Below are 14,736 nucleotides of genomic sequence, written 5' to 3'. Positions count from 1 at the left end.
ATTCTGGACCAGCTGGAGTTTCCGGAGCAGGCCCCAGGTAGCCCTGGTTAAAGCAAGCTGCCATAATCCAGCCCAGAGGTGACCGTTGCATGGATCACTGTGGCCAAGTTGGCCTGGGACAGAGAGGGTGCCAGCTGCCTTGTCAGGCAAAGACCCTGTGGGTGGTATAATTCACCTGAGCCTCCGTCGACAAGGAGGCATCAAGAAATACTCCAGGCTGCTGACGGTCAACGTTGCAACCAGCTGCCCCCCGTCAGGAACCTCCTTCCAGCTGCCCTGTCTGGCTCCACCACCGGGCCTCCTACCTATGCCAAGTAGTTCATTTCGACTCGGTTCGGCTGAAAATCAGCACGTTTTCCTAATACCTCCCATAGTGCTTTCACCAGATTTCCTGAATTAAAGGGGGAAGCAGGGGGCAGAGAGGGAGGCCAGATCTGTCGAACTGCTGCTGCTGCTGCCCTCAACCTTCGGCCTGGCGGGACAGCTCCATCCTACAGGCCCTGCAGAACGGAGAAAAGTCCTCAGGGCTCATTCAACAGAGGAGCTCACCAGGCTGAAGCCGGAGCTGGGAAAGCTCTCACTCTGGCCAAGGACAGCTCTCTCCGTAGAGCAAAGAGCCTTCTTGGAGGGGCGATCCCACAGGGGTGACGGTTCCGGACTGCTCAAGGCTTCCTTTAAAGGTGAACACCAAAACTTGCAAGCTCCAGCAGAAGCCAATGGGGCTGGCAGAGACACATTTCTGCCTCTCTCTCCAAGGTGCGCATCGCTGCCACCGGGAACTTCATTCCAAGCCCTTTTTAAATGTCTCCTAGAACACTGTGCCTGAGCTGCAGAGCAGTGTCAAAGGACCGTCTGGTCCTGGGGAAGAAGCCTCATACATGACTAGTTAGGTTACTTTAAACAAATTACAACTTTATGTATATATTTCCGTTACCTTAATGGTTACACAAAGTAGTTTATCTGTCCAACGAGTAAAAACAATCCCGTGAGGGGCCATACAACCTGTGGGCGCAGGCTTAGGCGATTCTGTCCCTGGACCCTCAACCGCTCCCTCAATTCCTACTCAATGACCGGACCGGGATTAAGCTCTGGCTCCCTTTCTGGCCTCCCAGCATCCTTTGTCTGCAGGCTGCCCGTTTCTTTGGGCACTTTTGTACCCTGTGTTGTATAAACAAGAAGAAGGATCTGAGGACCCTGCTTTCTCGGCTTCTAACATCCTTGCCTGCCTCCTTTCCCTTAGGTCAACCCATCATCTCACTCTCTCGTCCCTCTTTCTTTTACAACCTGTCTCTCACTTAAAGAAACACACACACAACATTTTAAATTGCAACTGCTGCCTGCACAGCCAATCAGATCTCAAACAGTTGTGGTGGGTGGCTGTGTGGCCGTGGTCTGGTGGATCTTATTCCTAACGTTTCGCCTGCATCTGTGGCTGGCGATCTTTCAGAGGTGTATCACAGAGGGAAGTCTGTTACACACCATGTCCAGTGAGAAGGGAATGTTTGGGGTATATATTGTCCATGTCCCAGGGTGGGGAACCAATCACTGAGTGTTTGGGTAGAACTTGTTATGCAAAGATGTGGTTGATAGCATTGTATTGTGGGTGGGATTATCACGTCCAGTGGGAGTGATTCACATTTTCATGCCCCGCAGCAGCAGTAGTATCGGTGGAATGCAAAATCCTGTGTTTTGGGTGGAGTCCAGCATTGTCCATGAACTTAGCCTGCCCCTGGGGTTTTGGTGTTTTTTAAGTACTGGTAACCAAGCTTTGTTAATTCTCAGAGTCTCTTTCTTTCCTGTTGAAGTTGTCTTGGGGTTTGTGAATTTCATATACCCCAAACATTCCCTTCTCTGGACATAGTGTGTAACAGGACTTCCCCTCTGTAATACACCTCTGAAGATGGCAGCCTACAGATGCATGGCTAAAAAAAACGTTAGGAACAAGATCCACAAGACTACACTTCGGCCACAGCCACTGGGACAGGCCCGAAAACCCACCAGGAACCAGCGCTGAACTCCAACCGTGAAAAGCCTTCCCCAGCAAGATCTCAAAGGGATGATCCGCCAGAAGGCCTGTTCACCCGCCAGGTTCAAGAAGCCCTTGCTGGGTGCCGGGGAAAGTGTCTGGAAGTCCCACGGGCGCGCAGCTACCATCTGTTTCTCCGTGGGCTCCATGGGGGTAATTCCAGGCCCAGAGCCCAGAGCCCTGGTTCTCTTCCTGGTTCTTCTCCGGGGCACCGATTCCCTTCCTGGGGGCTGCCGTCCCGGCCCCAGGACACCCTCTGCTACCCACAGGGCCGTCGTTCCACTCCGCAAACTGCCCGTCCATTCCCTTCTGGGGTTGCAGTTTTTCTCTCCCGTGTTCCAACCGGCGCTTTTGCGGCCTCCTGCCTGCCTCCCTCTCTTCCTTCTGCAGCCCCGCAGCCTCCCCCGTCGTTTCCAGCGGGCGACCCCGTCCTCCTTGGCAGCACACCCCTCTCCCTGGAATCACGCGGCCCTGCCCTCTTACAGCAGCCCTCCCTCTGCCGGTGGCCTCCTACAGCCGCCTCTCAGCTGCGCGAACTGCACGTTTCTGAAGTCACTCTCGGGGTTAAAATGTCCGTGCCGTCTGTCCCAGTCCTGCATCGCCCCCCTGCCGCCCTCATCATCATCTCGGAAGCCAGTTCCGGCGCTGGCATTTGGGGGAAGAGAGAAACATGGAAGGGGAAGGGCCCTCCAGAGTCATCTAGTCGGACTCAACACCCCGCTCCAGCCCGCACAATGCCGTGAAAGCTCCGGCCCGCCCATAGATTTTTTGGCCGCGCCCCCTCCCCTCCCCTCCCGCTGCTGCGGCGGCGGCCACCAGGGGGCGGGTGTGCTCTCCTCCTTCCGGCCTCCCGGCCTTGACGTGGCGGATACCAATGAGTCGCCCCTGGCCGGGACCCGGGAAGCGGGGCGCCATGGGCAATGCGGCGGGCCTGGCCACCGTGGCGGCGGCGGCGGCGGCGGGGGCAGGGCGGGGATGGGGGCGGCGTGGGGGGGCGCGGCGGGCGGCGGCGACGGCGGGGCTGGTGCTGCTCTACTACGCCTTCTCCATCGGCATCACCTACCTACAATCAAGGTGGCTTGCATGAAGGTGGGCGGAGGGGGCGGAGAGGGAGGAAGCCCGGCGGCGCCTCGGCGCCTCCCCCCCTCCCCCCTCTGACGCCCCTCCCTCCTTCTCTCCCCCCCTCCCCCCCCCGCGCAGAGCTTCGGCTTCCCGCTCTTCATGACGCTGCTGCACCTGCTGGTCACCTTCGCGCTGAGCGGGGCTGCGCGGGGCCTGCGCGGACGCTGCGCGGTTGCTGCTGCTGCTGCTGCTGCTAATGCCGCCCCCCGGCGGCCGCCGCGGGCCCCGCTCCTGCCCTGGCCGGGCTACCTGCGCAGGGTGGCGCCCGCAGGTGGGTGCCCCTCCCTCCCCCCCCCCCCTGGCGATTCCGGGGGGCCTCCAGGCGCCGCCTGGAGATTGGCAGCCCTGCCTGAAGCCTCTTTCTCTCTCCCCGGGGGCAGCCCTGTCGACGGCCCTGGACGTGGGGCTCAGCAACTGGAGCTTCCTCTACATCACCGTCTCCCTGTGAGTCCGCGGGTGGGGGGGGGAGGGGAACGGGAGAGGGGGAGCAGCCCACCCCCCGCCCCACCCCCCACCCCTGCCTGACCCCCACCTCTGGGCTGGACTCCCCCAGCCTGCCTTGCCCCCCCCCCCCTTCTGCAGCTACACGTGGATGACCAAGTCCCTCCGCCGCTGTCCCTCTTTCATCCTGTTCTTCTCTAGCTGGTCTTCAAGCTGGAGGAGCCGGTGAGTGGGGGGAGGGGGGGCGCAGAGGGGGCGGACAACCCGGGCACTATTTGCCTGACTCACCTGGGGAGGGAGGGAGGGGCCGCATTTTGGTCACCTGCCCTCGGCTCCACGGTGGATCACCCCCTGCTGCAGTTCACAATGGGCGGCTGCACTGTCCTGGCCAGTGGTCGACTGTCCCCCCCCCCCCTGCCCCCCTGCGGTAGCACCTCCCTGGCTCCCCCTTAAGCTTCTTGGCTGGGCTGCTCTCAGGCGCCTTGCTGCTGGCCTTCTCCTGCCTGGCCGAAGCACCGGCCGCCTCCTGGCTGGCCTCCTTGCTCACCCACCCCCCACCCGCTGCTGCTTTGCAGACGCAGCTGGGTGGTGGAGGGACCATGCCTGGGCCCACCTCGTGCACTGCTGGATTCCTCCACACGCCCACCTGTCTGTGCGTTGTGGCTCTCCCTGGCCCCTTCTGGGTGCTCCTTCCAGGGCAGGCATGCCACCTGCAGGGCAGCTCTAGGCTCCTTCAGGGTGCAGCTGGCGGCCCTGTGCGCAGGGCAGGGTGAGAGGCCAGCACCAGGAAGTGAAGTGGGAAGGCAGGCACCACCCAGGGGGCCGCTGAGGGGGCCGCAGGGGATTCACCACTGGGAGTGGGGAGACCCCTGCAGGGGTTTCCCCTTTGAGGGGAGGGAAGCTTCACTGCTCCCTCCCCGCCTGCCCTCTTTCCTCCCCTCTTCCCTTGCAGAGGGCGGTGCTGGTGCTGGTGGTGCTGCTGGTGGCCGGCGGGCTCTTCCTCTTCACCTACCGGGCCACGCAGTTCGAGGCGGAGGGCTTCCTGCTGGTGCTGGGCGCTTCCTTCCTGGGCGGTGTCCGATGGACCCTCACGCAGATGCTCCTGCAGAAGGAGGAGCTAGGTGCGGGCCCGGGCGGGGGAGGGGAGGGGAGGGCTGCTGCTGGCGTTTGTCCCCCACTGACTTCCTCCCTTCTTTTTCCTCCGACCAGGGCTGCAGAACCCCCATCAGGACACCATGTTCCACCTGCAGCCGCCTCTTGCGTTTCTCGGTCTCTTCCCCACTCTCTGTTTGCGCCTCTTTGGCTGTAAGTGTGTGGGGTGCCTGTGTGAGTGGGAGGGCCTCAGGAGCTGGCTGGCTGGGATTCCTCCAGTAAGGGGAAGGCAGGAGACCTCAGCCCCTGGGAGAGAGAAGCGCCCTCAGGCAGAGGCGGACTCCTGCCAGCCCTTTTTCTCCCCCGTTGCCAGAAACACTGGGTGGTGGAAGCCAAGCCGCAGCCTTTGCCCCCCCCCCTAGGAAGAGCTCCAGGTGGGCTGGCCCTCCCAGACCCCATTATTTCTCCGACCTTGATTGCAGTCGGGGACAGGGGCAGCTGGCACACACACTGCATTCTCTTCTCTGATGAGTAGCAGAAGCAGCTCTGTGTCTCTGCCGAGGGAGTTGCCAGAAGGGGAGCAGCCTCCAAACCCTCCGGCCTCCAGATTCCTCTGCAGGACCTGCTGGGATAAGAGCTCCTGGTAGTTGGAGATTATCCTATGTCGTAGTTAGGCGAAGGGCACGGTGGCTAGAACACAGCAGAAACCTTAAGTTCCTCGTGATAGCGTTGGGCGCGCGTGCGATGGGATCCTGGTAATGCGGACAAGCTTACTGCAATGTTAGTCGGAGTCAGTCAGAGTTTTCTAATCTAATAAAAAGAGAGATTTATTAGTGAACTCCATTCTTGGATAGAAAAGGTAGGTAGGATAGAGTCACTTCATGCTATCCTAATCTTAGCTGGATGGAGATGGACTCAAGTGGGAGCATCCATCACTCTCTCTAGGTAGCTTTGGTAGGGAAATCGTAAGAAGGGAGAAAAAGTGGGTCGAGGAAGAAGCTGGAAGGAAGCGGTGGGGAAGTCCCCTGAGAGTATCAGGGGTCTAACATCAAAGGGATAGAACCAGCATGATAGGAGTAAATGTAAAGAATTCGAAAGAAGCAGAAATAAAGGCATTGATTCAAAGGATCCGTTTATTCAGACACTTCAGAAAGCACACATACGGGATGGCAAGACTGCCTGCTCCCGCGCCCGAAACTACAGGTTATAACGTTCCCCACCACCGCCACGATCGTACATGGAGCGGAATGCTGAATTCACACATCTAAGATAAAGGCCGCAAACAAGGTTACGGTTGGAGGATTCACAGCTCCCTCGCCCGGCCGAAGAAATTCTGTCAGTTGGCTTAATTAGAAGAAGCCGAAGCTCAACCAGCATCTTTACACTCTGGCACAAAGGTGCCCCCTTTCCCTCCGGCTTATGAGGGAAGGCTTTATGAAAAGCAGCAATTGGTGATGGAAGTCAATGTTTCTCAAGCGTAAACCCATTGATTATGGCGGTGAATGCAACCCAAGACACCAAATATTGCAAGCGTTTGCGGAGTCAGGATAGCGTCGATTTACGTATTTATGGCCCATCAATTATGGCCGGTTGGGGAGTGTCTCCGGAGGAGCCCGTGCCAGGCATCGGAGGCGAAGGAGCCTCGCTTGAGCAAGCTGGAATGAAAAGAGCGGGATGAATGATATTTAGCAATGAGTTGGAAGCGGTTCTAAGCGAGGCGGTAACATGCGTTAATCCCACTTTTGTAATCGAAGGGGCCTGTGAACTTCTTGCAGGACGTGCTTGTACGCATCTCTAAGATTTTTTGGTTGATAAAGTAAACCCATGCCCCAACACGCATTAAGGAAACTCTGAAGCGTGTTTGTCCTCCTCGTTTTCGCGATTCTTAGGCTTGCCTTAGGAGAGAGACTGTGCTGTTTTCCAGCCCTCTGCTAAGGAGGAAGTCCATTGATTAGAATTGAGGAGGTTACAGCGCCTCCGTGGAAGTAGCTACGGGGCAGCGGGGAAAAGGACCGACCAGAGAGCGATTTCGAGCGGGGCTTTCTTGGTGCTGCTATGAGTGCAGCGTTATTATAGGCATACTCTCTGCAAAGGGCAACTCACACCAATTGTCCTGATGATAGTTGGTGTATAGCGTAAATATTGTTCCAAAGCGTTCTGTTGGTCCTTTCTGACTGATCGTCACTTTGGTAGAAGCCGCCCGGAGTTTACTCCCAACAACTCCAGGAGCAGCTTTCCAAAACTTGGAAATGAATTGGGGCCAGCGGTCTGATACCACCTTGTCAGGAGAGGAATGTAGGCGGTAGATATGTTGAATAAACAACGAATTTGGGGCCGGTTGGAATGGTAGTGCAAAGAGATTAGAAATGTGCCTGCTTGGAAAAAAGATCACCACCGCACCCATACAAGCGATGTTACCATGGCTTTCCGGCGAGGTCTGTGATGAAATCCATTAGAGATGACCTGCCAGGGCGGGATGATGCAACGGGGAGGGGTTGCAGCAGCCCATGGGGCTTTCCAGAAATTGATTTGGCCTCTGCACAGACTAGGCACCCTTGATGTAAGAGTCTCAATGTCTTTCGCGTGGTACCAAAACTGTGGCAATGCAAATGCAAAATCTGCTTAGGAACCCAAAGTGTCCTGCCTGCGAGCATCATGACCGCGTCAGCGAGAACCTGCTTCAGTATAGAAGGTGGAGCGATACCAGCACCCCTTTCCAAAGCGCCACCCTCAAAGCGTGGTTGTGAGTCGAATTCCTCCGCTGGCGGGTCTTGGAGTCCGCCTCCACGAGACTGCTGTTGAAGGCTATGTGTCGAAATGGGTGGAGGAGAACCTGGGGCGATGTGACAGCCAAAAAACAATTGGTGAGAATGGTGCGAGTGGGATAGCTTCCAGCGAGGTAACCCCACTTCCTGGGGGCGAGACAGGCAGCATCAGCCAGTTTGTTGCTTTTACCGGGGAAAAAATAGACTGTGAAGGGAGAAGTCTGGAGAAGAAATCCGCCCGCGTAACTGTTTAGCGGACATTTTGAAGTGGAAAGGGCTCACCAGATTTTGTAGATCCGGACCAAACCTGGGGAGTGGGTGTTTTGGCTCCTTCCAACCAATGGCCAGCTTTAGTGCTGCTTTGATGAAACACCCGATCTCTTTATCCCCTACTGTGTATCCAATTCAGTTCGGGGACCGCAAGAAAATTTTGATAAAGTAAGCACCGCGGCGCCAGTTTGTCATTTTTATTTTTTTTTTTTTTCTGCAAGAGGGCGAAGCCCAAAGCTTTGTCGAAGCACGCATCCACATGAGCGATGAAAGGTCAGGATCGGGTGTTTTCAAAATCATTTCCGGTGGTAGAAAGCCATTTTGAGCTGTTGAAATAGAAGATTATGAGCGGGACCATAGAAGGGCTCCAGGTTTACGGCCTGGGAGTCCTTGCCCTTAGTGCAATTACGTAATAGGTCTGTAAGTGGTAGGGCAACTTCAAGTTCGAATTGAGGAATGAAATCCCATGATAGAAATTAGCAAAGCCTAGAAAGCGACTGTAATTCCCTTCTGTTGGTGGGAGCTGGCCAATCAGCACCGCAGCGGCAACTTTGGCTGGATCCATCTCAAGCCGTCGGATGGAGATCGATAGCCCAAATATTCTATGGAGGGTATTGATAGAAACAGCATTTGGACGAGATTTGACAAAGAGTTATCTAGTAGGCGTTGCCCAATACCTCCGAACCAGTTTTCATGCTCTTCAATATTTTTGTGAATAGATCAACCGTCGTCCAATTACACCCACCACTCCCCTTATACCCAGTGATAAGTGCTTGTAGTACACCTCATTGATAAGAGGCCATAGAAAGCCCTATAGGGCCCCAGATAATCGAATAGCATTATTAAATATTCATATTGACCAAACTTTGTATTGAATGCTGTCAGATGTTCATTAACCCTCACCAATCCGGACCGATAATAAGCCTCTCTCAAGTCCAGTTTAGTCAAAGATCCGGCCTTTACCCAAAGCATCTAAAAGGTCCTTTATTAAGGGTAAAAGGGGTACTTGTTTGAGAGATTGAAACAGCATTTAAACCCGCGATAGTCAATGGTACAAAGTGGCAAGGAGCCGATCTTTTTTCTTAACAAAAAGGACTGGAGCTGCATGAGAGTGCTTTGTAGCTCGCCCGTATGAACCAGCGAGCCAGGTTCTTATCTAGGAAGACCGCGGAGCTCTTTCTCTTCAGCAAGGCTCATACGGTAGAATTCTACCCTTGGGCGGTTGGGCTCCCGGCTGCAGAAGGATTTTGCAGTCGAGAATGTCTCTATGGGGGGGGTAATTGATCACCTCCTGCTCCTCAAACACTCTGGACCAGGTATGCTGCAAGTGTGGTATTTCTGTGGGGGCTAGGAGTGGAAACATTTAAGGCATCGTTGGTAATTGGGTTTCATCAATTGCGAAGTTTTCCCCGTTCATATGGATTCGCAAGGTCTATGCATCGAGGAGGATCACGTTCTTTCCACATGATGGTTGGTTCATGTGTTGAGCAATATGGCATGCCTAACACAATGGAGTGCTTAGCTGCGGGCGAGTATGAAGCTTAATTTTTTTTTCAATGCTCCGGCGCCAGCGAATGTAAAGACAATGCCATAATGTAAGGGAGGGAGTTATGGGTGGTGGTGGATCTTTTTTCCAAGCAGGCACATTTCATTCCTTGCAGCGGGGGAAAGGACCGACCAGACTCCCTCCTGACTGGCCTGAACGCAGTCAAATCCCGAGGTCCCTATCTAGCCACAAGCTCTCTAGTAAAAACCCCCTCTGTTGGTTGAGGCAGGAAACAGCGTAACAGTGTAAAGTCCTTCACTTCCAACACATTCGAGGGAGGGTGGTATGCAGAGGAAATAACTATTAATACCGGTTCCTTGTCAGGGCCGGCAGCGGGCTGACCAGGGGCAAGAAACCCCTGCTTCCTAAGCAAGGCTTGCTAGAAACAGCTGACATCTGCAGGGAACAAGGGGAGCGGGAGGGAGATGAGCCTGGTGGCGGTTGGCGTTGCCGTCCGGGTGGGCTGGGCTGGTCTTCTCTTCCGAGAGGCTGGCTTGGGTGAAGACAGTGGAGCCCGGGGCCGCCTTCTGCCTGGACGAGGGAGGGCCCTTTCCCCTCCCTTCCGCAGCCTCAGGGCCCCTCGCGCCTGCTTTTCACCCAAGCCCCGAGAACGAGCATTTCAGAAGGGTTCTTTGCCGGGTGGCTGCCCTGCATGTTTCTTCCCAGGGGTGTGAGCGGGCTCGTGTGTGGAGGAGGCTGGGGGTGGCTGTGAGGTGGGGGGACCCAGGCATGCACTGCTGGCCCGTCTCCCTCCGTGCCTCTGCAGGCCTGCCCTTGTCCTCCTCGGAGAAGCTGTTCCGTTTCCACGAGGCCGAGGCGCTTCTGTGCCTGCTGGGGAAGCTGGCCCTGGGCGGGGTGCTGGCCTTCGGGCTGGGCTTCTCGGAGTTCCTGCTGGTGTCCAGAACGTCCAGCCTTGCCTTGTCCATCTCTGGGATCTTCAAGGTATCTGATAGCAAGACTTTCCCCTCGGATCCTGCCCTGCGTGGGAAGAGGGGGCTGCTGGGGGGGAGGGGGGGCTCCTTTTTGCCACGGGGGGATGATACATACTCTTCCTCATCTGCAAGAACATCCCTCTCTGTCTCCTGTGAAGTGATGCTCTGCCAGGGACGGGAGCGTGCTGGGCTGATGTCAGGTTGGATGCTGGGAGCACCACCTGTTGGATGTCTGTGCTGTGGGTGCAGAGCCCCTCCCAGGCTTCTGCCTTGAGCAGGACAGGAAGGGGCTGTGGCTCAGAGGGAGGGAGGGAGGGCCCCTGCTTGGCTCCCAGAAGCCCCCTGGTCGGGGCCGGGCAGGGCGGGGGGAGCAGTTGCTGGTCAGCAGGGAGGACGCTGCGCCAGCAGGATGAGCCATGGTCTGAGTGGGCTTTTCTGTGCCCCCTCGCCCCCAGGAAGTCTGCGTTCTGCTGTTGGCCACTCAGCTCTTGGGGGACCGTCTGAGCCTGCTGAACTGGTGTGGCTTCGCCGTGTGCCTGCTGGGCATCTCCCTGCACGTGGCCCTGAAGACCCTGGGGGCAAAAGGTGAGGCGGGAAGAAGGGTCTCCTCCGCTCCCCAGCCCCTGAGCCTGCCCCGCTCGACACGGCCACTGACCCCTCCTTCCGCCTAGGACCACGGGGGACCAAGGCCCACAAGGAGCCCGGCCCTGGCTCGGACCTGGAGCTGCTGCTGCTGCATCACCATCAGGAGGAAGAGGAGGCGGAGTGTGCCCTCCAGTGCTGAGCAGGCGGCTCCAGGAGCTCCCCCAGAGGGCTCTGGCAACACCCAGGCTGGGTGGGACGGCTGGCAGCAAGAAGGGCCCTGCTGGGCTGGCTCCCCTTGGAGAGAGCTGGAGGAACTGTGCTGGGGGCTGGGGAGGGGGTTTTTCTCTTCCATGAGCAGCAGTTCCAGGTGGTCGGGCTCGGGGGTCTGGTGCTCGGGGCCTCATGGGTCGAGTTGTCCCTGGCCTCTCTGAGATGGGGGTGGGGGGCTGCGTGCCATCCGGCCTTGGGGTAGCAGCCAGTCTGGTGTAGGGCAGAACCTGCACGGTGTAGGGGCTGAGAGCAATGGATTCTAATCTGGAGAGCTGGGTTTGTTTCCCCACTCCTCCACATGACTGGCAGACTCTTTATCTGGTGAGCTGGGTCTGTTTTCCTGCTCTGTCACATGAAGCCTGCTGACTTACCTTGGCTAGTTACAGATTTCTCAGGACTCTCTCGGCCCCACCTGCCTCACAAGGTGTCTGTTGTGGGGAGAGGAAGGAAAAGGAGTCTGTGAGCCACTTGGAGACGCCTTACGGGAGAGAATGGCGGGGTATAAATCCAGACCTTTCTTCCATTGTGGTGCTGTCATTCAGAGTCCCAACAGGGAACGGCTGAATAGCAGTTTTGTGTCTGTTCCTGAAGCACGAGAGGTGTTGATGTGATGGAGACTCAAGACTGGACGTGAGCCTTGAAGCTCCAGACCAGCGGCACTTAGTGTTTTGGAGCAGGCGGCAGACCCCTGAGATGGGATGGGGGCGCTGCTCATGGGCGGACGGATCAAGACCCGCGAGCGAGCGACGAGCTGCCCCCAGAAGGGTCCGAGCGGCTACGAAAGGCCCAGGCGCTGTTACTGGACCGCGTCGAATTTGCAAAGTCTGGTGGGCATTACTTGGGTCTTGCCTATTCTGGGAAGGCGGGGTCTTGCTTGTGATGTCATGCTGAGCAGACCCTTGCCAGGTGCAGGGCTCCGTTCCCAGGGTCACGGAATGGCCAGATAGGGCAACGATCATGGTGGTGGCACAGTGAAAAGAGGCTGGCGGCCCCACTGCACAGCCAGACCGCCCCTCAGGGCCGCCTCACGCCCTCCCTGTGCTTCGGAGGTGTGGGGAGAGCCCCCAAGGCCAGGCCTGGCTGCAGCCAGAGGGAACTGTTTCCCGCTGAGACCCCCCCTGCCCCTCCCCCCCCCCCCGGCTCACCCTGCTTGCCAGTCGGCCACGGCCAGCGCAAAAGCACAACAAGCATCTGGGCTGAATTTGCTGCCCTGCAACTCCTGGCCCTGAGATGCTGGACACAGAAAGCGTGGCAGGAAACAGACGGGAAGGGTGAGTCGTGTCCTGTGCGAGGGCCGTATGGTCCGTGGTGCCTGGGCCACCTGCCTGTAGCTGCTCTTTGGGGGCCCTTTTAAAATGATCTGCTTCATTCTCCTCGCAGGGAGCATTTCGCTCTGGCCCCAGGACTCACCCCCTGCTTATGACCCACCCCCCCAGTTGACCTCCTGCCTGTCTTTGGGGGGTTGGGGTTTGGACTGCCACATCCTGTCAAACTGCACTTGAGGCACCTGCTTTGCATAACTCTGTTTGGCCCCCTTGGCAGTCTGGCGCTGCTGGCGATGTCTGCACACCTCACAGGTGGGCCCCGACTCTTACTTCCGTGTGCTGCACCTGCCTTTTCCCCCTCCCTCAGGGAAACGTCAACCAAATGACACTCATTCTTCCCTTGCCTTATACCTGATTCAGTCTCCTCTTGTCATTTCACCTTTTCGACTCTGTAAACACTTTGGGGCAGAGATCTCACACTGTGCAAAACTTCCTGCCAATGACAGCACAGAATAAGTAATGCAAATGAAACAGCAGCTGTTTCATTGCACATCCAGGGGTGGGGGAGAGGTGGGGGTGTTTCTCGCTGCCCTCTGTTGACTTCTGCTGCCAATTGCAGAGTCTCTTTAATCCACTGTTAGTGCTGTTCAATCCATCGTTGATCTCGAGGAGAGCCTTTCTTTCATGTGGCTAAGAGATCCATGGGCTCATTACCAGTCTAAAAGGCGAGGGAGTGCTCTGACTCACAGCTTCCCGCCCTCTTGAGGGTTGTTTTGTATATTACACAATGACAGTTTTTTAACTGGGGTAAAAATCTACACCTGCTGTTCTGCAGGGGCATTTGGGGCTTTCAGGGTGGCTGAGCCGACCAACGTCCCATTCCAGCAGCAGTGGGAAGACTCACCCCCCCTCCCCCGGGCTGTCTGTCTTCTTCTCTGGTTGACCAAATAAAATGCCTTAATTTTTCCCCCCATGTTGCCTTTTGTGCCTTTCCCTTGCGGTGTGGCAAATGTGAGTGTTCCTGCATTTTACGTGAAGTGTCACCATTTAGACTGGGATGCTTCCTCCCCTCCCACGCCTCTTAGGTCCTCCACGGACGGACAGACGGACGGACGGTGGTCTCCTGTGGGATCTGTCTCTTCTCACTCCTTTTTAATCCGCTTTAATAACCGCCATGCTTGTGGGAGGAATTTGATGTGCCGCTGGTGGGAGGGGAGCTGCTTTGGGGTGCGCGCACGGCCCTCTTTCACAAAGCGATCTTGGACACAGGAGATGGCCTGGAGGCTGACCAGGTTGCCAAGAGTGAGAAGGAGAATCGAAGAGCAGAATGCTGGCATCATGACGCCGGCCCACTCCACAGGAGCGCCCGGAGGCAGGCAAGGGCATTCTTTTGACAGCCACGTTGTCTTTGTCATCTGAAAGAGTGCCTGGCTGTGAGCAGCTGGAACAAAAAAAATATATCTTCCTTTAAAGGTATTTTGCATTTGTTCAGTGGCAAGCCACGCTGAGCTTTTCAGAAGGGCAGGATGTGCATCTTTCAACTCAAAGGAAGCAGAAGAGCCCCAAGTTCTCGTAGGCGAGACAGCCCTTGTGCTCTTGGCCCCTCCTTCAGTGGGCACCTGCGTCCTGCTGCCGGGTGGCCCTTCTAAGGGCTGCGATGGTGCCTGGTGCTTCGGCTGCCGGGGGGCCCAACTGCAGACCCTCTTTGCAGGCAGGAGGGAGTCTGATGGGGTCTCCAGGCAGATGCCAGACTTCTGTCTGGGGCAGCCTGTAAGCATCTTTCTCTCCCTTCGGTGTCCTTGGCTTGACTCATCAAGGGTCAGGCGTCCTACTGCACAGAAACCCTTCTCTGGCCAAAGACCTTCCTTTGCCTCCGGAGAACATTTTGCATTCGCTGGATCGGGGCCAGGGGCAGAGGCAAGACAGCCAAAAGAGAAAAGGGCACGGAATTCTGAAAGCTGCTGAGCACCCCCTCCCCCCCCACACACACAACGCACCCCAGTTGTGTTGTGTTGCCCTGGTGGTTTCTGAGCTGCCGAAGGAGAAGCTGTCGTCTCTGGGCACCTGTTAGTTGCCCTTTCCAGACCTCTTGAGTTGGGTGCTCCGGCTGAGGACGGGTCTGAGGCCAAAGGGATTTCCTGCTTCACCCCGTGATGAGTGGCCTGGCGGTGGCAGACGATTGGCGGGGGGAGGGGGGGAGAGGAAAGCAGCTGGCCTGTGGAGGGTTGGGGCAATTGCCGACTGGGATGCTCCACTGGTGGTGTGTGTGTGTGTGTGTGTGTGGTCTGAGTGTGGGATGGGATTGCTCGCTCTTGACAGGAGGTGGCGCTGGTGCCCCATCTTCCCTGCTCAAAGGAGCCATTTTTCGCCTGCGTCCTTTAAGCAGGTGAGCTACCAAATCAGCAGGCCAGCAGCAGCCTCG

At 56.9% G+C, this 14,736-nt stretch overlaps 1 protein-coding gene across 1 annotated transcript; it reads left to right on the top strand.

Annotated features, from left to right (window-relative positions):
- Window positions 1-2,939: 2,939 nt before the first annotated feature.
- On the top strand, window positions 2,940-13,287 carry SLC35C2 (solute carrier family 35 member C2). Its single transcript, XM_048497968.1, is given in 10 exon segments — window positions 2,940-3,115; window positions 3,229-3,419; window positions 3,529-3,592; window positions 3,731-3,788; window positions 3,791-3,814; window positions 4,542-4,710; window positions 4,799-4,894; window positions 10,029-10,204; window positions 10,650-10,779; window positions 10,866-13,287. Coding segments are annotated over 10 exon segments (1,197 nt in total). The 3' UTR covers window positions 10,979-13,287.
- Window positions 13,288-14,736: the final 1,449 nt, after the last annotated feature.

Source organism: Sphaerodactylus townsendi, linkage group LG05, assembly GCF_021028975.2.
Source record: "Sphaerodactylus townsendi isolate TG3544 linkage group LG05, MPM_Stown_v2.3, whole genome shotgun sequence".
Classification (NCBI taxonomy): domain Eukaryota; kingdom Metazoa; phylum Chordata; class Lepidosauria; order Squamata; family Sphaerodactylidae; genus Sphaerodactylus; species Sphaerodactylus townsendi.
Note: the sequence above shows the minus strand (reverse complement) of the source record. Positions and strands in the feature narration are given on the sequence as shown.